Source organism: Squalius cephalus (genome assembly GCF_949319135.1).
Source record: "Squalius cephalus genome assembly, chromosome: 2".
Taxonomy (NCBI): Eukaryota; Metazoa; Chordata; class Actinopteri; order Cypriniformes; family Leuciscidae; genus Squalius; species Squalius cephalus.
In genome coordinates, this window is record NC_137123.1 from 1830434 (window position 1) to 1857604 (window position 27171).

General features: G+C 40.1%; 2 protein-coding genes across 3 annotated transcripts in view; both read left to right on the plus strand.

The window, feature by feature from the left end:
• Positions 1–9070, plus strand: part of LOC307154392 (cytochrome P450 3A30-like) — a 41901-nt gene extending 32831 nt beyond the window's left edge. Inside the window, exons 7-13 of the mRNA XM_079864308.1 lie at positions 6778–6926; positions 7314–7444; positions 7516–7597; positions 7681–7841; positions 7922–8148; positions 8685–8847; positions 8931–9070. Coding sequence (XP_079720434.1) covers positions 6778–6926; positions 7314–7444; positions 7516–7597; positions 7681–7841; positions 7922–8148; positions 8685–8847; positions 8931–9035 — 1018 coding nt within the window. The 3' untranslated portion in view covers positions 9036–9070. The remainder of the gene's footprint in view (positions 1–6777; positions 6927–7313; positions 7445–7515; positions 7598–7680; positions 7842–7921; positions 8149–8684; positions 8848–8930) is intronic.
• A 6802-nt stretch (positions 9071–15872) lies between these two features.
• Positions 15873–26445, plus strand: LOC307154390 (cytochrome P450 3A30-like). 2 transcript variants are annotated; one of them, XM_079864304.1, is made up of 14 exons: positions 15898–16053; positions 16170–16265; positions 17351–17444; positions 17596–17648; positions 17934–18033; positions 21833–21946; positions 22224–22312; positions 22545–22693; positions 23062–23192; positions 23264–23345; positions 23429–23589; positions 23665–23891; positions 25711–25873; positions 25957–26445. In XM_079864304.1, the coding sequence occupies exons 2-14, from the start codon at positions 16195–16197 to the stop codon at positions 26062–26064; spliced, it is 1542 nt and encodes a 513-aa protein (XP_079720430.1). In that variant the 5' UTR covers positions 15898–16053; positions 16170–16194; the 3' UTR covers positions 26065–26445. The 2 variants fall into 2 exon arrangements, with proteins under 2 accessions (XP_079720429.1, XP_079720430.1); XM_079864303.1 differs by having other exon boundaries at positions 15873–16265.
• Positions 26446–27171: the final 726 nt, after the last annotated feature.

The window sequence follows — 27171 nt, forward strand, 5'->3', positions numbered from 1 at the left end:
AGGAGACAGGATCCATGGCGACGGTCTGATTGACAGCTGTGCTCGTGGAGACAGGATCCATGGCGACGGTCTGATTGACAGCTGTGCTTGTGGAGACAGGATCCATGGCGACGGTCTGATTGACAGCTGTGCTTGTGGAGGCATGATCCATGGCGACGGTCTGATTGACATCTGTGCTCGTGGAGACAGGATCCATGGCGCCGGTCTGATTGACAGCTGTGCTTGTGAAAATATTTATAAATATTTAATGAGCAAACGCAAAAAGTTTATCTGGGAACGCAAAAGATTTGTGAGAGAATGCAACGTTTCTTTGGAATGAAAAATTTAGTTGGAGAAGCAAAGTTTCCCCGGGAACGCAGAAGATTTGTGAGAGAACGCAAAGCTACTCTGGGAAGGCAAAAGATTTTTGAGAGAATGCATAGTTTCTCTGTGAACGCAAAAGATTTGTGAGAGAATGCAAACTATCTCAGGGAGCGCAAAATATTTAATGAGCAAACGCAAAAAGTTTATCTGGGAACGCAAAAGATTTGTGAGAGAATGCAATGTTTCTTTGGAATGAAAAATTTAGTTGGAGAAGCAAAGTTTCCCCGGGAACGCAGAAGATTTGTGAGAGAACGCAAAGCTACTCTGGGAAGGCAAAAGATTTGTGAGAGAATGCATAGTTTCCCTGAGAACGCAAAAGAATTGTGAGAGAACACAAAGTTACTCTGTGAACACAAAAGATTTGTGAGAGAACGCATAGTTTCTCTGGGAACGCAAAAGATTTGTGAGAGAATGCAAAGTTACTCTGGGAACGCAAAAGATTTGTGAGAGAACGCAACGTTTCTTTGGAATGCAAAAATTTTGTTGAAGAAGCAAAGTTTCTCTGGGAACGCAGAAGATTTGTGAGGGATGCAAAGTTTCTCTGGGAACGCAAAAGATTTGCAAGCGAATGCAAAGTTTCTCTGGGAATTCATGATGTTTTATTAACAAAGTTCGGGAGGAGCATGTTCAGATAATTAACCTAATCAACACAAGAGGAGCGCATTCAGTTAATCAACTCAATTAACGACATAAGAGGTATATACAGCAGACTTACCTCTGTTTGTTGACAGTTTATCAGCATCCCTCCACCACCCCATCTCCTCACTTCTAGTTCTAACAACTCCTACCACAACGGGGGGAGTGCTCTGGGTTTGGGCCAAATATCCGAGCTCGGAGCCCTCCCCCCGGACAGCATGCCAAATACCTTTACCCTATCTAATTACATGCAAGTGTGAACTCGTGAAAAAAGATTTGCGAGTGAAGGCAAAGCTACTCTGGGAACGCAAAAGATTTGTGAGAAAACGCATAGTTTCTCTGGGAACGCAGAAGATTTGTGAGAGAACACAGTTTCACAGGGAATGCAAAAGATTTGTGGAAGAATGCAAAGTTTCTCAGGGAATGCAAAAGATTTGTGAGAGAATGCAAAGTTTCTCAGGGAATGCAAAAGATTTGTGAGAGAATGCAAAGTTTCTCAGGGAACGCAAAAGATTTGCGGGAGAACGCAAAGTTTCTCTGGGAAAGTAAAAGATTTGTGAGAGAATGCAAAAGATTTGTGAGAGAACTCAAATGTTTTTTTGAGAATGCAAAAGATTTGTGAGAGAATGCAAAGTTTCTTTGGGAACACAAACGATTTGTGAGAGAACGCAAAGTTTCCCCAGCAACGTAGAAGATTTGTGAGAGAACGCAAAGTTTCTCTTGGAACGCAAAAGATTTAAGAGAAAATGCTAAGTTTTTTGGGAACACAGAAGATTTAAGAGAGAATACAAAGTTACTCTGGAAATGCAAAAGATTTGTGAGAGATTGCATAGTTTCTCAGGGAATGCTAAAGATTTGTGAAAGAACAGTTTATTTGGGAACGCAAAATATTTTTGAAAGAATGCAAAGTTTCTCTGGGAACACAAAGGATTTGTGAGGGAACACAAAGTTTCTCTGGGAACGCAAAAGATTTGCAAGCGAATGCAAAGTTTCTCTGGGAATGCATGATGTTTTATTAACAAATAAAGCACGTTCAGATAATTAACCTAATCAACACAAGAGGAGCGCATTCAGCTAATCAACTCAATTAACGACATAAGAGGTATATACAGCAGACTTACCTCTGTTTGTTGACAGTTTATCAGCATCCCTCCACCACCCCATCTCCTCACTGCTAGTTCTAACAACTTCTACCACAACGGTGGGAGTGCTCGGTGTTTGGGCCAAATATCAGAGCTCGGAGCCCTCCCCCCGGACAGCATGCCAAATACCTTTACCCTATCTAATTACATGCAAGTGTGAACTCGTGAAAAAAGATTTGTGAGTGAAGGCAAAGTTTCTCTGAGAACGCAAAAAAATGTTAGAGAATGCAAAGTTTCTCTGGGAATAGAAAAGTTTTGCTAAAGACTTCAGTTAAAAAATATGAAAACATTTGAATGTTTTCAGGCCAGTGGAACAATATGTCTTAGAGATTGTGCTTGTGTTGTCATTTTATCCACATTTGTCCTCTGATCTGGCAGAACTTCCGTCTGAATGGGCAGCTGTACGACGGCGTGTCCATCGTTGAAGACGACGACTGGAGGAGAATCCGCAGCGTCCTCTCACCTTCTTTCACCAGCGGGAGGGTAAAGGAGGTCCGTGAGTCTTTATCTGGATCATTTTCATGCTAACAAGTGTTACAGCAGTAGATATTACCGTATTGTACCGAATATAAGACTGTTTTTTTTTCTTGGAAATACATCTAAAAAAAATGGGGTCATCTTATATTCGGAGTCTAAACTTTTACATGTCAATAATAAAGCCGCAACAATAGGGATCGCCAAATACATGTAAAACGAGACTGATAAATGCTGGACTGGTCATCAAACAACTCTCTCATTAAGCAGTCAAGAAATAAGGTGTGTCAGAGTGTAATGTTAGAAGATGGCGAGGCCAAAAAGAAAAGCTTACCGCGGTCCTAAAAGCGGACACTTCGAAGAAACTGACAGGCAAGTGTGTCAGTACATAGCCGAAAAAAGAAATGAGCCCTCCGACTTCAGGGAGAAACTGCTGTCTTTTAATGCGCTATTGATCAACCTAAGGAAAATAAATAAATAATAACCCCTGGATCAGATAGGTAATGCGGATCAAACACCTGTTTTTTGACAGCATCTGTCACTGTACATAAAAAGGTAATAAAACAGTCATAGTGAAATCTAATAAATGAGAACTTCAAGTAATTTTTATGGTATGCCATAAAGGGTTTCTTTTTAAATGTGATTGTTGGTACATTTTACCAGCATTTACAGTCTTATATTTGGAACAATACAGTACATCGCTTATCTGAAGCGTTACTTGAAGGCAGTACTATTGTACTACAATACAAACAAACAAGAATTCAGTTTGAGATGAATGACTAATTTGAACTGAACTACAGCATCATTCATGCTGAGGAGGATGTGTGTGTGTGTTTGATTCTTTTCATAATAAATATCAAACATTACCTGTGTGTGATGAAGATGTTATGATGATGATGTACTTCTGCTTCTCACTCTAGATGTTTGGCATCATGAAGACACACTCTAAAATTCTAGTTGAGAATCTGGGGAAATCAGCAACACAAGGAGAAAACGTGGATATTAAAGAGTGAGACATATTGCATAATATCACAAATGCTTCTCGATATCTTAAGAAATAAGAACGGAGCTAATAGATAATTACAGATCCCCCCCTCTATGGGCGTCTCCCGACGCCCAACATAAAACCAAACTAGACATAAGAGAGTCTTGGGGAGGGATGGCGGGCCAGGCCTGTAATGGGGGACAGGCCTTGGACCGTGAAGCATGGGCGATGCTGGCAGGCTAAGAGGGGGCAGTTCAGGAAGCCATGGAAGTGCAAGCAGTTGCCAAGGAGATGGTACCAGAGAGGCGCGGCCTCCGTGCCCTTAACAAGGGACATACACTCACCTAAAGGATTATTAGGAACACCATACTAATACTGTGTTTGACCCCCTTTCACCTTCAGAACTGCCTTAATTCTACGTGGCATTGATTCAACAAGGTGCTGAAAGCATTCTTTAGAAATGTTGGCCCATATTGATAGGATAGCATCTTGCAGTTGATGGAGATTTGTGGGATGCACATCCAGGGCACGAAGCTCCCATTCCACCAGATCCCAAAGATGCTCTATTGGGTTGAGATCTGGTGACTGTGGGGGCCATTTTAGTACAGTGAACTCATTGTCATGTTCAAGAAACCAATTTGAAATGATTCAAGCTTTGTGACATGGTGCATTATCCTGCTGGAAGTAGCCATCAGAGGATGGGTACATGGTGGTCATAAAGGGATGGACATGGTCAGAAACAATGCTCAGGTTGGCCGTGGCATTTAAACGATGCCCAATTGGCACTAAGGGGCCTAAAGTGTGTCAAGAAAACATCCCCCACACCATTACACCACCACCACCAGCCTGCACAGTGGTAACAAGGCATGATGGATCCATGTTCTCATTCTGTTTACGCCAAATTCTGACTCTACCATCTGAATGTCTCAACAGAAATCGAGACTCATCAGACCAGGCAACATTTTTCCAGTCTTCAACTGTCCAATTTTGGTGAGCTCGTGCAAATTGTAGCCTCTTTTTCCTATTTGTAGTGGAGATGAGTGGTACCCGGTGGGGTCTTCTGCTGTTGTAGCCCATCCGCCTCAAGGTTGTGCGTGTTGTGGCTTCACAAATGCTTTGCTGCATACCTCGGTTGTAACGAGTGGTTATTTCAGTCAAAGTTGCTCTTCTATCAGCTTGAATCAGTCGGCCCATTCTCCTCTGATCTCTAGCATCAACAAGGCATTTTTGCCCACAGGACTGCCGCATACTGGATGTTTTTCCCTTTTCACACCATTCTTTGTACACCCTATAAATGGTTGTGTGTGAAAATCCCAGTAACTGAGCAGATTGTGAAATACCTAGACCGGCCCGCCTGGCACCAACAACCATGCCACGCTCAAAATTGCTTAAATCACCTTTCTGTCCCATTCTGACATTCAGTTTGGAGTTCAGGAGATTGTCTTGACCAGGACCACACCCCTAAATGCATTGAAGCAACTGCCATGTGATTGGTTGATTAGATAATTGCATTAATGAGAAATTGAACAGGTGTTCCTAATAATCCTTTAGGTGAGTGTATAGCGGGTGGAGGCTCAGGCGTGGCGGCAGCCTTGGCCGGGGGCTCAGGCATGGTGGTCATGACATGAACAAGTTCAGGCTTGACAGGCATTACGTGAAGAGTCTCTGGCTTGGCAGGCATGACATGAAGAGTCTCTGGCTTGGCAGGCATGACGTGAAGAGTCTCTGGGCTTGGCAGGCATGACATGAAGAGTCTCTGGCTTGGCAGGCATGATGTGAAGAGTCTCTGGGCTTGGCAGGCATGACGTGAAGAGTCTCTGGCTTGGCTTGGCAGGCATGACGTGACGTGAAGAGACTCAGGCTTGGCAGGCATGACCTGAAGAGTCTCTGGCTTGGCAGGCATGACGTGAAGAGACTCAGGCTTGGCAGGCATGACGTGAAGAGTCTCTGAAATGGCAGGCATGACGTGAAGAGTCTCTGGCTTGGCAGGCATGACATGAAGAGACTTTGGCTTGGCAGGCATGATGTGAAGAGTCTCTGGCTTGGCTTGGCAGGCATGACGTGAAGAGACTCAGGCTTGGCAGGCATGACCTGAAGAGTCTCTGGCTTGGCAGGCATGACGTGAAGAGACTCAGGCTTGGCAGGCATGACGTGAAGAGTCTCTGGCTTGGCAGGCATGACGTGAAGAGTCTCTGGCTTGGCAGGCATGACATGAAGAGTCTCTGGGCTTGGCAGGCATGACGTGAAGAGTCTCTGGCTTGGCAGGCATGACATGAAGAGTCTCTGGGCTTGGCAGGCATGACGTGAAGAGTCTCAGGCATGGAAGGCATGACATGAAGAGTCTCTGGCTTGGCAGGCATAACGTGAAGAGTCTCTGGCTTGGCAGGCATGACGTGAAGAGTCTCTGGCTTGGAGGGTACTGTGGGATTGCAGAGCTCCTCATCCACAAAACCCAAAGTAAATGAAGAGACGATCAACAGAAGGATGTAGTCCATATATTGTGCTAGGGAAAAGTGAATTTTCCCCCCAGGCAGAACGAATGGGTTCAATTAATCCATGACGAAAAATGTATTTTAAGGCAATATCATTAAATTCAACCTTGTCACAAAGTCCACAGAATTCATCCACATAATCATCTATTCATTGATCCCCTTGTCGGAGGTGAAGCAAACAATCTGCTGGGTTCATGACTGGTCTTGTATTCTGTAACATCAGTCCACTGGAGGCAAGTTTGCAGAACCCATGAGCAGTTTATTGATAATCCAGAACAAAGACTTGACTTGGCATGAAATGAAACTAGTGATGGGATGGTTGATACCGGAGCTCCGACGCAGTTTTCAAAGCACTATCGTATCACACACTGTACCGATGCTTGTATCGAATCGACAATACCATGTAATTGATGGTGTTTGAAGTTTCGAACGTCATGCAGTCTCTGAAGGCCGGAACAGCTGGTTTTAGGAGGCACATGGCATGAACACATAAGGGCAACGGAATCACGTGACAAGACAAGAAATATGACTGTGACATGAAACATGTACCAAAAACCAAAACTAGACATTACACCTCACCAATCACCTTTAACAACCTCCCGAACCGAGGAAACATTCACTACATATATAGGCTGTATGTTTATCAGATAATAATAATGGCTTTCTCTTGACTGCATGTGTTCAGGTTCTTCGGCGCGTACAGTATGGATGTGGTGACCAGCACAGCGTTCAGCGTGGACATCGACTCCCTCAACAACCCCAAAGATCCATTTGTGACCAACATAAAGAAAATGCTGAAGTTTGACTTCCTGAACCCTCTGTTCCTAATCAGTGGTAAAGAACTCAACTAGGCCTGTCAGATAAGCACACTTCAAAAGCTCTTTTCTTGGTTATGCAAATGTTAAAGGAACATTCCATTTTCTCATTTTGCAAACATTATGGGAATGTAACTTTTGAATGTTCTGAAACAAGTAGTAACATTTTAAAAAACGATAGACGAACGTCCAACAAAAATGTTTCAGTAAAAAACATCAGATGCATAAATAATGTTTTTGTGCAAACGTTTTGAGAACATTATTAAAGACCAGAAAACTTTGAATGAACATTCCATGAATCTTTATGGAAGAACATTTGTTCATAACTTTGAGAAAATCTTGCCAGAACATTAGCCAAAGTCCTGAGATTGTTCCCTGTTAAGAGATTTTACTATTTCTTCTGTAGCTTTGTTTCCTTTCATCATTCCCGTCCTAGAAAAAATGAATTTTTCATTTTTCCAAACATCTGTGACCGATTTCTTCTACGCTGCCTTACAGAATATCAAGTCTGAAAGAGCATCCAATGACCAAAAGAAGGTACAACAAACACTTATTCTGAAGAACTGTAAAGTCATGATGTTTTAAACCCCTCTTCTGAATTCCTGCAGAAGAGAGTTGACTTCCTGCAGCTGATGGTCGATTCTCAGACGGCAGGGAAAACTCAGCATGGCGAGGAACACACAGAGAAAGGTGAAGCATCTCAGATGGTTAACCATGAGAAAGATTTTTCTTCCATAAGTGAAGACACATACCTTAAACTGTGTCCTGTGCAGGTCTGAGCGACCACGAGATCTTATCGCAGGCCATGATCTTCATCTTCGGCGGTTACGAGACCAGCAGCAGCACTCTGTCGTTCTTCTTCTACAATCTCGCAACCAACCCAGAGGCCATGAAGAAACTGCAGGAGGAGATCGACGAGACCTTCCCAAATAAGGTAGTACTCCATTAAAACACTAGTTGGGATTGGCGTGATGAGTTTGAGACTTTAACCATTGATTGTGTGTTGAAGGCCCCGCCCCGGTGGACTACGAAGCCGTCATGAACATGGACTATCTGGACGCCGCGCTGAACGAGTCCCTCCGGCTGTTCCCTGTCGTAGCTCGACTCGAACGGGTCTGCAAGAAAAGGGTGGAAATCAACGGCGTCATTATCCCTAAAGATATGGTCATCATGATCCCGACCTTCGCCCTCCACAGAGACCCGGATTACTGGAGCGACCCCGAGAGCTTCAAACCAGAGAGGTCAGGACGGGTTTCTCCTGTTTCTCATCATACAGTCAAGCTCCACCAGCCGCAATAGAGCGCAACAGTCGGGTCTGGAATTGAAAATCCCATTCATTTTCTCCATAGGGGAATTGATTTTTAATGATAACTTGTAAAAACTTAACGACAGACCTTACTGTAAGCTACAAGGTTGTTCATCTATGGTCTCTGCTTTTGATGAAGCCATCATTACACATTATTTTAAATTACTTTTTCAAAGGACTGTTTATTAGCAGGAATCCTGGTGAGAAACTACATTACCCATAAAACCCAAATAAATCTCCACCAATCAGGGAATCAAAACAATCAAATTGCACTTAGACCTTTTTAACGTCCAGTTTAAAAAAAAATTAAAACCAAATTTTTCTTATTGGTTATGCGAACGTTACATTCTTTAAACATTATGTGAATGTTACTTTTTACCTGTTGCACTAGGAACCAAAGATTGGTTCTTTAGAGTAATTGTCTGTATAAATACTTCAACCCAACATGTCTCTTTCCTGCCTTATTAACAGGTTCACTAAAGGAAACAAGGAGACCATTGACCCCTACATGTACATGCCCTTCGGCCTCGGTCCCAGGAACTGCATCGGGATGCGATTTGCTCAGGTGACCATGAAGCTGGCGATCGTGGAGATCCTGCAGAGGTTTGACGTCTCTGTGTGTGCAGAGACACAGGTGAGCAGACGGATTGGGGTCTGGTAACAGGAGGACATTCGTTCATTCGTTTGCTCACACTGACCTTCTCTTGCTCTTCACAGGTTCCTCTGGAGCTCGGCTTCAACGGTCTACTGATTCCCAAAGACCCCATCAAGCTCAAACTCAAGCCTCGGACAGATTCAGACATTTGTAACAACAACAAATAGTAACGCGGCTCGTCCACTGCACACTTCTCTTTCAGTCCGAGGAGAAGGTTTGATGGGTCTTTTTATGGCAAGCCGTTTTAATATTTAATCCTTAAAACCTACTAGTATCTATTTTCATGCTACTAGTACTTATTTTTTTAGATACTAGTATCTATTCCATTAGGTACTAGTACTTATTCATTAGCTTCTAGTGCTTATTTTTTTAGGTATTAGTGCCTATTCGTTAGATACTGGTGCTTATTCTTTAGGTACTAGTACCTTTTTAAAGATACTAGTACTTATTCATTAGATACTAGTTCTTATTTATTAGATACTAGTACTTATTCCAATAGTGATTAGTATTTAATTATACCTAACTTGTTTAGAAAAAAATAGATCTAGTGCTTATTTTTTAGTTACTAGTAACATTTAAGATCGAAGATATCCTTACCTTAAAGCTCCAATATGTAACAATTTTGTAATAAAATTTCCGAAAATAACTTGCACAGTGTGATATATTTCCTCCAGTTGTGTACTTACAATATCTCAAAAGTCTCCAAAGATTTTTTATTTAAGAGAAATTCCGATTTTAAATAACTGTCCGTCCCAGAAAAGAAATGTCGCCTCTCAGTGACGCAATGTCCGCACTATCCTTTTTTTCCCGGTGTGGACCATGTGATATTCCACCACACCGGAATATCACATGGTCAAATGCGGAAGTGGTGGTTATAGCGTTATAGCCATAGACTGTATGGTTATAGCTGTTATGGATCACGATTACTCTTTGGCGAGTATTGAAGTGCCAACAAAACGAAAGCGTCCATATTCGGATACACGCAGACTGTGTGACAAACGGAGGAATAAAACCCGGATAAATATCGGCCAGGCGTTTTCGAGATGGAGAGAGCTGCGCGACAATCTTGGACTTGACAGAGACTCTGCTCTAGCGAGTGTATTGATACGCAGGTAAGCAAATCAAAAAAAAATTTATTGTACAAGTAACGTAATAGTTACAGTAAAGATGATTTTAATAGATATGAATTAATGACAAATAGCTGTAAGTTGTAACGGGATAATATAGCATAACATTTCACGTTCCTTGCAGTTCATTAATTATGATGACATAAAAAATACGATCAGACATACAGGTAATACAAAAACGAATAAATTACCTCATCCGTGATCATGATTCATTAATTCCATTTAGATACATCGCTAGATGGTGAAAACGCATTAAAAACGACATCTCCCATCGTCACCTCCTTCATAGCGTCATCAAGCTTCGCCTTTGTTATTGTTGGAAACTGCGCCCTCTTGTGGTGAAATTTTTTTACATATTGGAGCTTTAATAGATAATAGTACTATTTAAATAATCAGTATGCAAATAATATGTTGAATATTAATGAACCAACAACATATCAAAGAAATGACACAGGAAACACTATGGCAATTCAAAGTGCTTTACATAGAAAGGAATAAAATAATCACAAAATAAAAGCAATGAAAATTAAAACACTTATTCAAAATGGCCTACCTTTTTAATGGAATTAGAGTAAAAAAAAGAAAAAAAAGAATATGTAATATAGTGCATATACTGTTATTTTGACATGACTCTCATTCTCAGACGATTAATATTCCAAATTTTTTGATTGAAAGGAATTATGAATGCTCTCCAAAAGTTCCAATCTCTGGGTATTGTGGTTGTTTGGCTGGTGGGTATGAACCAGTTTTTTTTTGGATCTACTTAACTGTTGTTTGGATTTTATTATTGGCAGTTTAGTCTTTATTATAGCCTACTGTACATTCAAAACAATAAATGTCATATTAAACATACATATTTCCTTGCGTTCATGCTAACCAATTAGCTACACTGTAAGACCTTACCAGGTTTTTTTTTTACAGTAAAATACTGGCAACACTGTTGCCAGTAATTTACTCTTAATTGTGCAGTTCTTTACTGTAATCTACAGTATGTTACTGTAAAATGCACTAAAACTACTTTTGTAAATAAAGAGATTTCCACTGGACCAGCAACTACACAGTCACCGTCTGTTAAAAAAAAAAAAAACATGCAGCATATCATCAATGTTTGTAGATCTTCTCCTGGACTGAAGCACAGGCTCTACTCTTCAGCACAACAGTGACCCAAAAAACAAGATTTTACAGTAAACTACTGGCAACACATATACCTGTTTTATAACTTACAGTTTATTACTGTAAAATACATTTTGTGGGTGTGACTTTTTTGTCTGTGTGGAGGAGTGGGCCAAAATCCCTCCTGCAAGTGTGTGCAAACCTGGTGAAAAACTACAGGAAACGTTTGACCTCTGTAATTGTAAACAAAGGCTACTGTACCAAATATTAACATTGATTTTCTCAGGTGTTCAAATACTTATTTGCAGCTGTATCATACAAATAAATAGTTAAAAAAATCATACATTGTGATTTCTGGATTTTTTTTTTTAGATTTTGTCTCTCACAGTGGACTTGCACCTACGATGACAATTTCAGACCCCTCCATGATTTCTAAGTGGGAGAACTTGCAAAATAGCAGGGTGTTCAAATACTTATTTTCCTCACTGTATATATTTTTTTTATTCATGCAGCAGTGCATACTGGGAGTTTTATATTATCCTGGAACCCAGCATGCATTGCGACATGAAACTTTTGATTGTCACCATTGTTGAGATTCATGTGCTGATTGTTGATGTCGGTGTGTGTCTGAGTCAAGCAGGAGTTAAAAACTGTTTTAATGGACTATATGATTACGATATTCTTCAGAAGACCTTATTACATAAATATTGATTTTATGTTGTAGATTTACAGATATATGCTAAATATGAATAAATACAGGAAAGATAAGAGAATCAGACATGTCCAGGATGATTGTGATATCATCACAAAATCCAAAAACACCTGATCATCTTCCTCTTGGCTCTTTCTTGCCATAACAAATGTGTTTTATAAACTCACTGTTATAGCAGTCAGAGAGAAATAAATGGTAAGAAGTCAAGGGACAAGAGACCAACTAAAGCGAATACTGATCTCCATCATGGTGACAACAAACTTTATTATTAACTAAATCTCTGTTAATTCTCAACAAGAACTTTTGTACATGTATGAAAGAAATAATCGTAAACTGGTTTCACACTCAGTGTTGCTGGAAGTCAGTTGTAGTTCTTGTGTTTCTCTTTTTTCTGTTCTTGTTTCTCTGTCCTTCAGTGATTCTGCTTATCAGGTGTTCATCAGTGTCTCAATTCACTCACTTCTTTACATTCAAGGGGACTATATTAGTGAACTAATGTAGGGAATAGTGAATGAGGGTATAGGGTGTGATTGTGAAAACAGCCTCTGAGTGTCGATTTTGAGCACTGTTAATTCACAGTATATTCCTGTAGGCTATTTTTGTTTTCTACGGTATATTACTGTTTTAATGGAAAATGGTATGATATTGTCAGAATTTGGCCTTTTTTTACAGCAAGGGTTAACAGTGTAGATAAACCAACATAGCCAGTTTATTACGAAAAATCAATCTTCTATAACCTTAATTTAGCCTGCATTATGAACTCTGATTGGATGGTTGAGAGTATACTTATGTTTATGTAATGATCTGTTTGAAAGATATCTCTTAATATTTTCTTACTAGTTCCTTACGAGGTTGAAGATATCTGCAAATAAATAGATACTAGTAGCTATTCTGTTTTGATATCAACTAATAATTTATTACTATTAATTATTCCAAATGACTAGTATATTTTTAAATATTACTAATAGCCTAAGTATTAATTAGATGCTAGTACTTTTTTGTAATTTATTGTATACAATTACTTTACATTCGATACTAGTACCTATTTTATAGATACTAGTAGTTATTTGTTAGGTACTAGTACTTATTTATTAGACACACTAGTATCTTTTTTTAATTGTTACTAGTAATATTTATCATCTTACTAGTCACAACTGATTTTGTATTCGTCTTATGTTATGACTAGTCAGAACGACCACTGTAGAGTTCAATTAAAAATCTTCCTAGTAAAATATAAAATCTTACTAGTAACATTTGGAATAAATACTAGTATATAATAAATAGGTACTAGTATCTATGAATAATACTAGTAGATAATTAATAAGTACTAGTGTCTATTTAATAGGTACTGGTATCCAAAGAATGAGTACCAGTATCTAAAACAATAACAACTAGTATCTAAAGAATAACTACTAGTATCTTTTAAAAAGGCACTAGTACCTAAAGAATAAGCACTATGGAATAGAGGTAACACTTTACAATACGGGTGCACTAATCTGCATTAATTCATGTTTAATTAATGCACAGATAATCATGTGTTAATGTATGACTCATGAAGAACTAAACCATTAATTAATGATTACTGCATCAGCAACTAGTAAAGATTCGAAATGATTAATAGATTAAGTAATATATGAATTGTTACTAATTAAATGTGTCATAATGTATTTCCTTAATAAATTTCCTTAAAAAAGTTATTAATTCCGTAATAACTTATTTTATTAACTAAAAGTGTAAATGAATGCGTTAATTACCACAGTTGGTCAAAGCAATGTACTTCAACTTCCAGTTGTCTGCTTTAATTAATCATTAACTAATGATATTAGATGGAAAGAGCTCATGAGGAGCAAAGATTTTAAAACAGACGCCGAGGCTCCTGCTTTCTTCTCGGCAGGTAATTCAGCCTATTTGTGTAAATTCAAAGTTTTATAGTTGCTTGTCTAACCATAGCATGGTTGTGCATAACGCCAGAACGACCTCTAGTATAACTTGCGTTACTTTTCCTCACGTCAATGGTGAAAAAGTATTGTTTACCTTGTAACATAAATCTGTGCTGTGACGGATCACAGGTGATAGTTTTAAAGGCGCAATTGGACGAAGTCGAACTGGAAGCCATGTTAATCTTGGAATAATACGGCCACCGTAGGAGTTAAAACGCCCTCGAAATTGAAAGGAACAGAAACTAATATTCACTGGGTAGTCATATACAATTTCACCGCTAGATGGGGGAAAATATCACACAGTGTAGCTTTAAGTTAAACCAACAAATAATTTTTAAAGTGTGATTGTGTTTTTAATAATCTCTGTGCATGATGTTAATATAATGACATCTAATGACATATAAGTAAGGAATAATTGACGACAGGCCGTTAAATTATTAGAAAAATAATGCACACCCGAGGTGGTAATGCGGTCACGACGCGAAGCGGAGTTACACCTCGGGTGTGCATTATTTTTCTAATAATTCAACGGCCTGAAGTCAATTATTCCGCTACTACAGTTACCACACCTCGAAACATTGTTCAGATTATGTATTTCAAGACGTTTGTAAAGTTTTTGTCATTAAAACGCTCTTGTATGTAGGGCTAATTTCTTACGCATCTAATCCCATGCCTCCGTTGCTAATTCCAAAACATCACTTTAGAGTGACGGAGGTTTGAGCCACTGATAGCAGACTAATGCTGGGGACACACGACTAGATGACACATTCTCTGACTGTTTTCATCGACTGCAGCAGATTATAAACACCGACTCTGAACACAGACTGAACGCACTGAACACGCGTTTGGGCATGATCAGTCAAGTATCAAATTACATTCATAACCGGCCTTAAAGTGTGTCCCCGGCTTTATGCAGTTATTAGAGAGAGATGTTGCAATAATGAGACAGAAAAGCATGTGCGTCAATATTATTATTTATTTATTAATTCAATTCGTTTTAATTAATTCTTTCATTCTTTTGTTTCTATTATTGACAGATGACAGTAGACTATAGCCAAATAAATGAAACACAAAGCCCTTTAACAAGTAGGCCTATCAATAATTATTTATTTGTTATATCATCTGCAATAAAAATCCGTGCAGCAGGACTATCCATTTATTTAGCCTATATTCAGTTTAATTTTCTATTGATTATATAGGAATATACTTTATTTATTAAAATTAAACTGCATGTTTCCATTGATTGTGAAGCTAGACATTGAAAATTCCAGATAGCGCATGGGGCTAAATGCTTTTTCTTGTTATGAATTGTATCCTATTTTCCGTTATTACCGTTAACTACGCGAAGTGATATGGAACTGTAATGCGGTCGAGACCTGCCTGGAACTACTTTAGCCGTGCGTTTCCCTGAAAATAATGCACACCTTAGAACGTTCGTCAACCAATCAGATTCAAGCATTCAACGGCCCTGTAGTATAATATGTTTTAATATGAACATTTAATTTTCAAATGAAAATAACATTTTCTGAAGTGTCTTCACGTTATGTTTTCGCTGGAGGAAATCAATAGTGTGATGATGGGTGAACGCAGCGAATACTTTACTCTGGATGGGAAACTCTCGTATCGCTCCTGCATCGCATTATGTAAACGGCATTTATGACAAACTGTGACACACCTTTTCCCTCTGGCGCTGCGCCGTGAAGAATATGCTGAATAATGCTGACTAAAAGACGAGGAGGAGCCGAAGCCTGCCACCATTTTCATATGAGGTTTAAACGCTACAACTTAAAATAAGTGCCGGTGCCACTTCAAACACTGAAAGAGATGAAATAAGCAGTACGTCCTCGTCTGGAGATTCACACTGACATAAACAGACTTGTTATCATGATCTAGAACCAAACAGAAGAATAATCAGATACTCAACTTCAGCTCTGTGAATATAGAAAATACTACTGATCAGATTGTGCTCTTTTTGCTTTAGTTTCATTTGGCTATCTGAAACTAAAGAGAAATAGTCAATACAGTAAGACTACAGACGAGACACATCTGAGAGGCATTTGCTCTCTATTCGATCTCAGTGCTGCCCAAAGCAAACCATTATTTAAGGAGATCATGTGATTTCTCTTTCCTCTGGGATTCATGACTTCATCTCTGAAGCGTTCAACAAACAGAGCCTGTGATATCTGAGGCAAAGAGACATAACAATAGGAGAAACAGAAAACAAACACAAGGGTGTGTAACTGGAGCAGAACATGTGATTATTGCATTAGTTTGATGAATAGTCTGGTCAGAGGTGAGCCGTGTGTTTGTCAGTGTGTGCAGAGGTTCTTCCTGTTTGTGTGTTCTGCGTTGGTTAATGTGTAATCCGAGATCAGAATAAAGCTCCTGCTCCTCACCGTGTGTTTCTAGTCTGAGCGTCTCGGGATCAGCAACCATGAGCTACGGTCTGTTCTTCTCAGCTGAAACATGGGCTCTGCTCATGCTGTTTGTGGCGCTTCTGGTTATGTGAGTGATTCATGACTCTACTTGTCTAAAATATTTAAATCTTTAGTTCTAAAATCTCAATAAAAATGAGTCATTTAGACTCATAGAATCTTACTAAAAACAAGTAAGTCATTTGACTCATGTAGAGATGCAGGGCTGATTATTACAGTCACTGTATCAGCTGATATTCTAACAGTTAAACAGTTTGTTGCATTATTTTCCTGTTATCACTGTAAAGCTGATTTGAAACACTCTGTATTGTAAAAAGCACTGTATAATTAAAGGTGACATGACTTTAACCATTTCAAAATCTAATGCTGTATGTGTCATAAGATCGGTCTAAAATCACAGCTAACAGCGAACGTTCTGTCAAGGTTCTCTCAAAGTTATGAACAAACGTTCTTCTAGTATCATTAATCAAAGTTATCTGGACTCAAACTATTTATGTTCTCAAAATGTGTTTTCAAATCGTTAGCACAAAAACATAATTTACATAATTTATGATTTTTTTTTCTTTTTCTTTAGGACATTCATCTAACGTCTTTTTTTTTAAATATAACTACTTGTTTCAGAACGTTCAGAGAACATTCAAAAGTAACACTTTGTGGAAGGATAAAATTAAATGTTCCCTTAAAGGTGGTATCAGTGATTTCAGGCCCCAAAAAAAAGATCACATTCATCTAATCTTTCCTAACGATCCGCTAGCTGCCCGCCCCATAAGCATGCCGTCAAAAAAACGCTTCTCTGTAGGCAGCCTAGGCTCTGAGATCTGCACACAAAAACAACTGGTGTCACCAACCACTCAAAACCAAAACAAATAGTATTTCAACCAATCACCGACAGTGTTGTGCCTACAGAGACGCGTTTTTTTGACGGCATGCTTATGGGGCGGGCAGCTAGCGGATCGTTAGGAAAGATTAGATGAATGCGCTAAAAAAAAATTTTGGGCCTGAAATCACTGATACAACCTTTAATGTTCACATATCCAAGAAAAAAAGGGGAAAAAAAGGATTTTTTAAACGTAATAAGAACATTAGCAAAACGTTCTCAGAACATATTTTTGTCAGCTGGGATTGTGATTTAAATGGTTTTGATGTCACTTCCAGATATGGATACTGGCCTCACAGTCAGTTCAAGAAGTTGGGAATACTGGGTCCCAAACCCATTCCGTTCTTCGGAACGATGCTGAGATATAGAGAGGTGAGTTTATTATAAAGCAAGTCGGTCCATCTGAGGTTCGTTAATGATCCATGCGAATCTAACGTGAACCTGTCTGTGTCAAACAGTGTGTTTATCTTATGACTCTCCTGAACGTGTCTGAACGTGAACTCGTCTGTCGCTGTGCTTTCAGGGGTTTCATAATTTTGATCTTGAGTGTTTCAAGAAGTATGGACGAGTCTGGGGGTGAGTGAGAGAATAACCGTTGACACTTCACTGATCAATCTCAATGAATCATCTGAAAGAATCATTTCAGAACATCTGAAACAGAAATGACTCAGTTTAAGATGAAATGACAAACATGTTTGAACGTTCAACATTATGAGATCAGTAAGATCTGTAATGAAGAGCCGAGGAAGACGGTCATTATGAGACCATGATAATGACAGTGAATCAATCGTACAGTTATAATGAACTGAATGATTCTTCTGAATGTAATGTTTCTTTCTGAATTGTTTGTGTTTCTCACAGTATCTACGATGCAAGGCAACCCGTTCTGTGCATCATGGATCAATCCATCATCAAAACCATCCTGATTAAAGAATGTTACTCTCTCTTCACCAACAGAAGGGTAAAATCACCATCATCATTATCATCATTCTGAAATGTAATAGTGTTCTAATACTACAGAACCCTTGTAGGACACGATGATGATAAAAAAGAGAGATGGGAGGAAAAATTATATTTCAATGTAGGGTTGGACCCCGATAGACGATACCATCGTCAATCATGATGGCTGACAGAAAGATTTGTGAGCAAACACAAAGTTTGTCTGGGTAACACAAAAGATTTGCAAAAGAACGCAAAGTTTCTCAGGGAACACAAAAGATTTGTGAGGGAACTCAAAGTTTCTCTTGGGAATGCAAACGATTTGGGAGAGGACGCAAAGTTTCTCTTGGGAACACAAAAGATTTGTGAGGGAACGTAAAGTTTCTTTGGGAACGCAAACGATTTGCAAAAGAACGCAAAGTTTCTCTTGGGAACGCAAACGATTTGCAAAAGAACGCAAAGTTTCTCTTGGGAACGCAAACAATTTGCAAAAGAACGCAAAGTTTCTCTTGGGAACGCAAAAGATTTGTGAGGGAACTCAAAGTTTCTTTGGGAACGCAAACGATTTGCAAAAGAACGCAAAGTTTCTCTTGGGAACGCAAAAGATTTGTGAGGGAACTCAAAGTTTCTCTTGGGAACGCAAACGATTTGTGAGGGAACGTAAAGTTTCTTTGGGAACGCAAACGATTTGCAAAAGAACGCAAAGTTTCTCTTGGGAACGCAAACGATTTGCAAAAGAACGCAAAGTTTCTCTTGGGAACGCAAACAATTTGCAAAAGAACGCAAAGTTTCTCTTGGGAACGCAAACGATTTGGGAGAGGAAGCAAAGTTTCTCTTGGGAACACAAAAGATTTGTGAGGGAACGTAAAGTTTCTTTGGGAACGCAAACGATTTGCAAAAGAACGCAAAGTTTCTCTTGGGAACGCAAACGATTTGCAAAAGAACGCAAAGTTTCTCTTGGGAACGCAAACAATTTGCAAAAGAACGCAAAGTTTCTCTTGGGAACGCAAAAGATTTGTGAGGGAACTCAAAGTTTCTTTGGGAACGCAAACGATTTGCAAAAGAACGCAAAGTTTCTCTTGGGAACGCAAAAGATTTGTGAGGGAACTCAAAGTTTCTCTTGGGAACGCAAACGATTTGTGAGGGAACGTAAAGTTTCTTTGGGAACGCAAACGATTTGCAAAAGAACGCAAAGTTTCTCTTGGGAACGCAAACGATTTGCAAAAGAACGCAAAGTTTCTCTTGGGAACGCAAACAATTTGCAAAAGAACGCAAAGTTTCTCTTGGGAACACAAAAGATTTGTGAGGGAACGTAAAGTTTCTTTGGGAACGCAAACGATTTGCAAAAGAACGCAAAGTTTCTCAGGGAACACAAAAGATTTGTGAGGGAACGTAAAGTTTCTTTGGGAACGCAAACGATTTGCAAAAGAACGCAAAGTTTCTCTTGGGAACGCAAACGATTTGCAAAAGAACGCAAAGTTTCTCTTGGGAACGCAAACAATTTGCAAAAGAACGCAAAGTTTCTCTTGGGAACGCAAAAGATTTGTGAGGGAACTCAAAGTTTCTTTGGGAACGCAAACGATTTGTGAGGGAACGTAAAGTTTCTTTGGGAACGCAAACGATTTGCAAAAGAACGCAAAGTTTCTCTTGGGAACGCAAATGATTTGCAAAAGAACGCAAAGTTTCTCTTGGGAACACAAAAGATTTGTGAGGGAACTCAAAGTTTCTCTTGGGAACGCAAACGATTTGGGAGAGAACGCAAAGTTTCTCTTGGGAACACAAAAGATTTGTGAGGGAACGTAAAGTTTCTTTGGGAACGCAAACGATTTGCAAAAGAACGCAAAGTTTCTCTTGGGAACGCAAACGATTTGCAAAAGAACGCAAAGTTTCTCTTGGGAACGCAAAAGATTTGTGAGGGAACTCAAAGTTTCTCTTGGGAACGCAAACGATTTGGGAGAGAACGCAAAGTTTCTCTTGGGAACACAAAAGATTTGTGAGGGAACGTAAAGTTTCTTTGGGAACGCAAACGATTTGCAAAAGAACGCAAAGTTTCTCTTGGGAACGCAAACGATTTGCAAAAGAACGCAAAGTTTCTCTTGGGAACGCAAACAATTTGCAAAAGAACGCAAAGTTTCTCTTGGGAACGCAAAAGATTTGTGAGGGAACTCAAAGTTTCTTTGGGAACGCAAACGATTTGCAAAAGAACGCAAAGTTTCTCTTGGGAACGCAAAAGATTTGCAAAAGAACGCAAAGTTTCTCTTGGGAACACAAAAGATTTGTGAGGGAACTCAAAGTTTCTCTTGGGAACGCAAAAGATTTGTGAGGGAACTCAAAGTTTCTTTGGGAACGCAAACGATTTGCAAAAGAACGCAAAGTTTCTCTTGGGAACGCAAAAGATTTGCAAAAGAACGCAAAGTTTCTCTTGGGAACGCAAAAGATTTGTGAGGGAACTCAAAGTTTCTCTTGGGAACGCAAACGATTTGTGAGGGAACGTAAAGTTTCTTTGGGAACGCAAACGATTTGCAAAAGAACGCAAAGTTTCTCAGGGAACACAAAAGATTTGTGAGGGAACTCAAAGTTTCTCTTGGGAACGCAAACGATTTGGGAGAGAACGCAAAGTTTCTCTTGGGAACACAAAAGATTTGTGAGGGAACGTAAAGTTTCTTTGGGAACGCAAACGATTTGCAAAAGAACGCAAAGTTTCTCTTGGGAACGCAAACGATTTGCAAAAGAACGCAAAGTTTCTCTTGGGAACGCAAACAATTTGCAAAAGAACTCAAAGTTTCTCTTGGGAACGCAAACGATTTGTGAGGGAACGTAAAGTTTCTTTGGGAACGCAAACGATTTGCAAAAGAACGCAAATTTTCTCTTGGGAACGCAAACGATTTGCAAAAGAACGCAAAGTTTCTCTTGGGAACACAAAAGATTTGTGAGGGAACTCAAAGTTTCTCTTGGGAACGCAAACGATTTGGGAGAGAACGCAAAGTTTCTCTTGGGAACACAAAAGATTTGTGAGGGAACGTAAAGTTTCTTTGGGAACGCAAACGATTTGCAAAAGAACGCAAAGTTTCTCTTGGGAACGCAAACGATTTGCAAAAGAACGCAAAGTTTCTCTTGGGAACGCAAACAATTTGCAAAAGAACGCAAAGTTTCTCTTGGGAACGCAAAAGATTTGTGAGGGAACTCAAAGTTTCTTTGGGAACGCAAACAATTTGCAAAAGAACGCAAAGTTTCTCTTGGGAACGCAAAAGATTTGTGAGGGAACTCAAAGTTTCTCTTGGGAACGCAAACGATTTGGGAGAGAACGCAAAGTTTCTCTTGGGAACACAAAAGATTTGTGAGGGAACGTAAAGTTTCTTTGGGAACGCAAACGATTTGCAAAAGAACGCAAAGTTTTTCTTGGGAACGCAAACGATTTGCAAAAGAACGCAAAGTTTCTCTTGGGAACGCAAACAATTTGCAAAAGAACGCAAAGTTTCTCTTGGGAACGCAAAAGATTTGTGAGGGAACTCAAAGTTTCTTTGGGAACGCAAACGATTTGCAAAAGAACGCAAAGTTTCTCTTGGGAAAGAAAAAGATTTGTGAGGGAACTCAAAGTTTCTTTGGGAACGCAAAATATTTGTGATTGAATGCAAAGTTTATCAGGGAATGCAAAAGATTTGTGAGAGAAAGCAGATTCATAGAAATATCATTTTTACTTCCAACTTTTATCTAATGGTAAAATATAAAGGTCCAATCATTTGAATTTTTTCAGGCCAGAGATTGTGCTTGTGTTGTCATTTTATCTTCACTGCGTCCACATTTGTCCTCTGATCTGGCAGAACTTCCGTCTGAACGGGCCGCTGTACGACGCCGTGTCCATCGTTGAAGATGACGACTGGAGGAGAATACGCAGCGTCCTCTCGCCCTCTTTCACCAGCGGGAGGTTAAAGGAGGTCCGTGAGTCTTTATCTGGATCATTCTCACGCAAACAAGTTTTACAGAAGTATTTATTACATCGCTTATCTGAAGCGTTACGTGAAGGCAGTACTATTGTGCTACAATAAAAACAAACAAGAATTCAGTTTGAGATAAATGTCTCATTTGAACTGAACTACAGAATCATTCATGCTGAGGAGGATGTGTGTGTGTTTGATAATAAATAAATATCAAACATTACCTGTGTGTGATGAAGATGTTATGATGATGATGTACTTCTGCTTCTCACTCTAGATGTTTGGCATCATGAAGACACACTCTCAAATTCTAGTTCAGAATCTGGGGAAATCAGCAACACGAGGAGAAAATGTGGATATTAAAGAGTGAGACATATTGCATAATATCACAAACACTTTTAGTTATCTGAAGAGATAAGAACAGGGCCGCAATAATATCACTATAATTAACAGAGCAAAGGTGTTCAATTTCCTCACCAATCACCTTTAATAACCTCCCGAACAGAGGAAACATTCACTACATATTGGGTACAGTATATAGGCTTTATGTTTATCAGATGAGAATAATAATGGCTTTCTCTTGACTGCATGTGTTCAGGTTCTTCGGCGCGTACAGTATGGATGTGGTGACCAGCACAGCGTTCAGCGTGGACATCGACTCCCTCAACAACCCTAAAGATCCATTTGTGACCAACATAAAGAAAATGCTGAAGTTTGACTTCCTGAACCCTCTGTTCCTGATTTGTGGTAAATAACTCAACTAGGCCTGTCAGATAAGCACGCTTCAAAAGCTCTTTTCTTGGTTATGAAAATGTTAAAGGAACATTCCATTTTCTCATTTTGCAAACATTATGGGAATGTAACTTTTGAATGTTCTGAAACAAGTAGTAACATTTAAAAAATGTTACAGGAAAAAACACTCCATGAATGATGTATAAATAATGTTTTTGTGCTAACGTTTGAGAACATTATTAAAGACCAGAAAACTTTGAACGAACATTTCATGATTGTTTATGGAAGAACATTTGTTCATAACTTTGAGAAAATCTTGCCAGAACATTAGCCAAAGTCCTGAGAATGTTCCCTGTTAAGAGATTTTACAATTTCTTCTGTAGCTTTGTTTCCTTTCGTCATCCCCGTCCTGGGAAAAATGGATTTAGCATTTTTCCCAACATCTGTGACCGATTTCTTCTACGCTGCCTTACAGAAGATCAAGTCTGAAAGAGTGGCCAACGACCACAAGAAGGTACAACAAACACTTATTCTGAAGAACTATAAAGTCATGATGTTTTAATCCACTCTTCTGAATTCCTGCAGAAGAGAGTTGACTTCCTGCAGCTGATGGTCGATTCTCAGACGGCAGGGAAAACTCAGCCTGGCGAGGAACACACAGAGAAAGGTGAAGCATCTCAGATGGTTAACCATGAGAAAGATCTTTCTTCCATATGTGAAGACACATACCTAAAACCGTGTCCTGTGCAGGTCTGAGCGACCACGAGATCTTATCGCAGGCCATGATCTTCATCTTCGCCGGTTACGAGACCAGCAGCAGCACTCTGTCGTTCTTCTTCTACAATCTCGCAACCAACCCAGAGGCCATGAAGAAACTGCAGGAGGAGATCGACGAGACCTTCCCAAATAAGGTAGTACTCCATTGAAACACTCGTTGGGATTGGCGTGATGAGTTTAAGACTTTAACCATTGATTGTGTGTTGAAGGCCCCGGTGGACTACGAAGCCGTCATGAACATGGACTATCTGGACGCCGCGCTGAACGAGTCCCTCCGGCTGTTCCCTGTCGCAGCTCGACTCGAACGGGTCTGCAAGAAAACGGTGGAAATCAACGGCGTCATCATCCCTAAAGATATGGTCGTCATGATCCCGACCTTCGCCCTCCACAGAGACCCGGATTACTGGAACGACCCCGAGAGCTTTAAACCAGAGAGGTCAGGACAGGTTTCTCCTGTTTCACTCATCAAGCAGTCAAGCTCCACCAGCTACAATAGAGAGCAACAGTCGGGTCTGGAATTGAAAATCCCAGTCATTTTTCAAATAGGGGAATTGATTTTTAATGATAACTTATAAAATATTAAAGACAGACCTTACTTACCGTACCTTACTACAAGGTTGTTCATCAATGGTCTCTGCTTTTTTGCCATCATTCCACATTATTTTAAATGACTTTTTCAAAGAATTGTTTATCAATTGTTTAAGAGAATCCTGGTGAGAAACTACATTACCCATAAAACCCAAATAAATCTCCACCAGTAGTAGCCTTTATTGTCACATAGTCACAAGTACCAGTGAAATTAGCCATCAACCTGTCCATACAAACATACATACAATATGACAAGGGGGTAGACAGAACAGGAAGACAGAGGATTGAGGAAAAAAAATACAGCATAACATGAGGAGAGGTGAGGAGAAAAAAAGGCAACCCCCAGACTATGCTCCTGTAAGGAGTACAGTTTGGGAACAGTAAAAAACACCTCAGCAACATTTGCACATTATCAGTACACAACATGAACACACAAGACTTGCAACAGGGGAGGGGAGAGGGGGGTGGAGGTAACCCAGCACAGGCAAGCAGCCATCCGGTTCCTGCAGCCATTCTCAGCGCTGGTCACAGACCCGCCTGTCAGACTGGTGGTACAAAGCGTCGAAGGCGAGGGATGGGGGGAGGGGGGGGGGGTGATTGCATATCTGTATATGTGTAAGAGTTCGTGTATGTGTAGGCCTCGAGAGTCGCTACGCCTGGCATCCTAATCTAGGTGCCTCAGTCCGCAGGATGTCATAGCGATACACAGCAGTTGCCATGGAGTCAACCTTGATCAGGTCCCAGACAGAGTCAACAATCAGCAGGTGTCAGTGGGGAGTGGGGGAAGGAACGCAAGAGCGTCTCGCTGCAGTGCTCTTCTGGAGGAGTTGTTGTTGCAGCAGTGGCCTTGGCCAAGGCCAGTGCTGGTTGAGGGGGGCCGAAAGCAGATAAGATTGGGGTTGTTTGGTCTTGGGACGAGTAGCCGCATTCCAATTTACACAGCTCCTGGTCCATCTTGGTCTCCGAAACGATCCATTTTCCTTTGCAAAGCTGTGAGCTTCTCCATGATGTTATCCATATAGTGGTTCCAGTTGATCAAATCCATAATTTCTTACTTTGGAGAGCAGTGCGGAGAGAGTCTCTCAAAGTACATACAAGATAGTAGACGAGACGAGAGCAGCAAGCAGGGGAGATAAGGGATAGGAGGGGAAGAAAATGCGACCGCCTTCGTTGAGAGCCAAAGAGAAGAGAATCCAACCAATCAGGGAATCAAAACAATAAAACTGCACTTAGAGAACTCTTTTAACGTCCAGTTTTCTAACTTTTAAAAGTTCTTGAAGTAGTTACATTTAAAATACGTTAGACAAACAGCCAACTAAAATATTTCAGGAAAACTGCTTCATGAACAATGTATAAATAATGCTTAGTACTAACATTTTGAGAGCGTTATTAAAGACCAGAAAATATTCCATTAATGTTACTGGAAGAACGTTTCTTCATAACTTTGAGAGAACATCTGAGAACATTCTCTGATAGCTGGTTGGCTTGGTTCATGATAAATCTCTAGAAAATATCTGTAAAATCCCAATGGAAAAAATACTTCCGGAACCAAGGCCACTGAAAAAGTAAGCGGCACTGTTGCACTAGGAACACAAGGGTGGTTCTTTAGAGTAATTGTCTGTATAAATACTTCAACCCAACGTGACTCTTTCCTGCCTTATTAACAGGTTCACTAAAGGAAACAAGGAGACCATTGACCCCTACATGTACATGCCCTTCGGCCTCGGTCCCAGGAACTGCATCGGGATGCGATTTGCTCAGGTGACCATGAAGCTGGCGATCGTGGAGATCCTGCAGAGGTTCGACGTCTCAGTGTGTGCGGAGACACAGGTGAGCAGACGGATTGGTGTCTGGTAACAGGAGGATGTTTGTTCATTCGTTCGCTCACACTGACCTTCTCTTGCTCTTCACAGGTTCCTCTGGAGCTCGGCTTAAGCGGTTTTCTGGCTCCCAAAGACCCCATCAAGCTCAAACTCGAGCCTCGGACAGCTTCAGACATTTGTAAAAACAACAAATCGTAACACGGCTCGTCCGCTGCACACTTCTCTTTCAGTCCGAGGAGAAGGTTTGATGGGTCTTTTAAAATAAAAGAATAGGCGTAGTCTCTAGTCTTCAGTGAAGAGGAGGATTCGACTCTGAGGTTCTCAGGGCCTTTTGGACTCGGACTGAGAGGTTTAGCAACTTTACTTCAGTAGTGAATGTCAGACGAATTCTGTTATTCCCTGAGACTCGTGTTTAAGGGTTTTACTTTGATGTTTGAGAAAACGCAATAAATTAGATCAACCTGTTATGAAATTATATGGAAATTATAAAGTTTATCAAAGAAATAAAGTCTGCAGAAATGTATCTGATGTGTGCATGTCATGTCTATTAAAAACACTTTAGATGATTTTTTGGCTCTCTCAAAGTTTCAATTGTATTATTGGGCTTGTAAACTAAAGCCTGGAACACACCAAGCCGACGCCGACGAACTAGTGGCGACGAAAGCAGACTGCAATGTCGGCTCACGTTGGGCAACTCTGGGTCCAAATTTGCCCTGACACACCAAGCCGATTCTCAACACCCGACGGCCAACTAGCAGGTCCGTTGTCTGTGTGATTTGTCTCAGAGCACATGGCTTTATTTTGACAGTTCGCCGTGTGCTCCGCTGTCCTTGTTTTGATCTGTTTCCCCACCCTCTGGTTCGCCAATTCTCTTTCCCCACGTGTTATTAATTACCATTATCTCTGATCAGTCCCATACCTGTTATTCATTACCTTCTTTGTTCCTCTCCCTATTTATTCTCCTTTTGTCGTCTGTCTTGTGCCAGATCGTTGTGTTCGCTTCTCGCTACGCTTCGACCCTGCCAGCTTTGTCCTTCTATCGTGTTTTATTCAGTCCCGTTTTTGAGGTTCCAGTGCCGTTTTTTGTTTCCCTGTTTGTTTCTTTTTGAGCCTGCAACTGAATCCCATCCTGATTTCTGACACACATAGAGCCTCTTTCACCTCGATATCATCATATAGAGACTGTGTCTGGTCCCCGAATTCGGAAATAGCCTACACAAAACTCTCGAACCCTTTTTTAATAGTAAAAATTTAATTGATGTTTAACAAATAAAAAACAGATAAACAAATGATAAAGCTCAGGTA

What these genes read in the sequence shown, in the direction of transcription:
- LOC307154390 (XM_079864303.1), top strand. Translation starts at nt 16,195, where the DNA reads ATGAGCTACGGTCTGTTCTTCTCAGCTGAAACATGGGCTCTGCTCATG. An exon ending in CGATGCTGAGATATAGAGAG is followed by an intron (nt 17,445 to 17,595) that starts GTGAGTTTATTA and finishes CTGTGCTTTCAG; the next exon opens with GGGTTTCATAATTTTGATCT. An exon ending in CCAGCGGGAGGTTAAAGGAG is followed by an intron (nt 21,947 to 22,223) that starts GTCCGTGAGTCT and finishes TTCTCACTCTAG; the next exon opens with ATGTTTGGCATCATGAAGAC.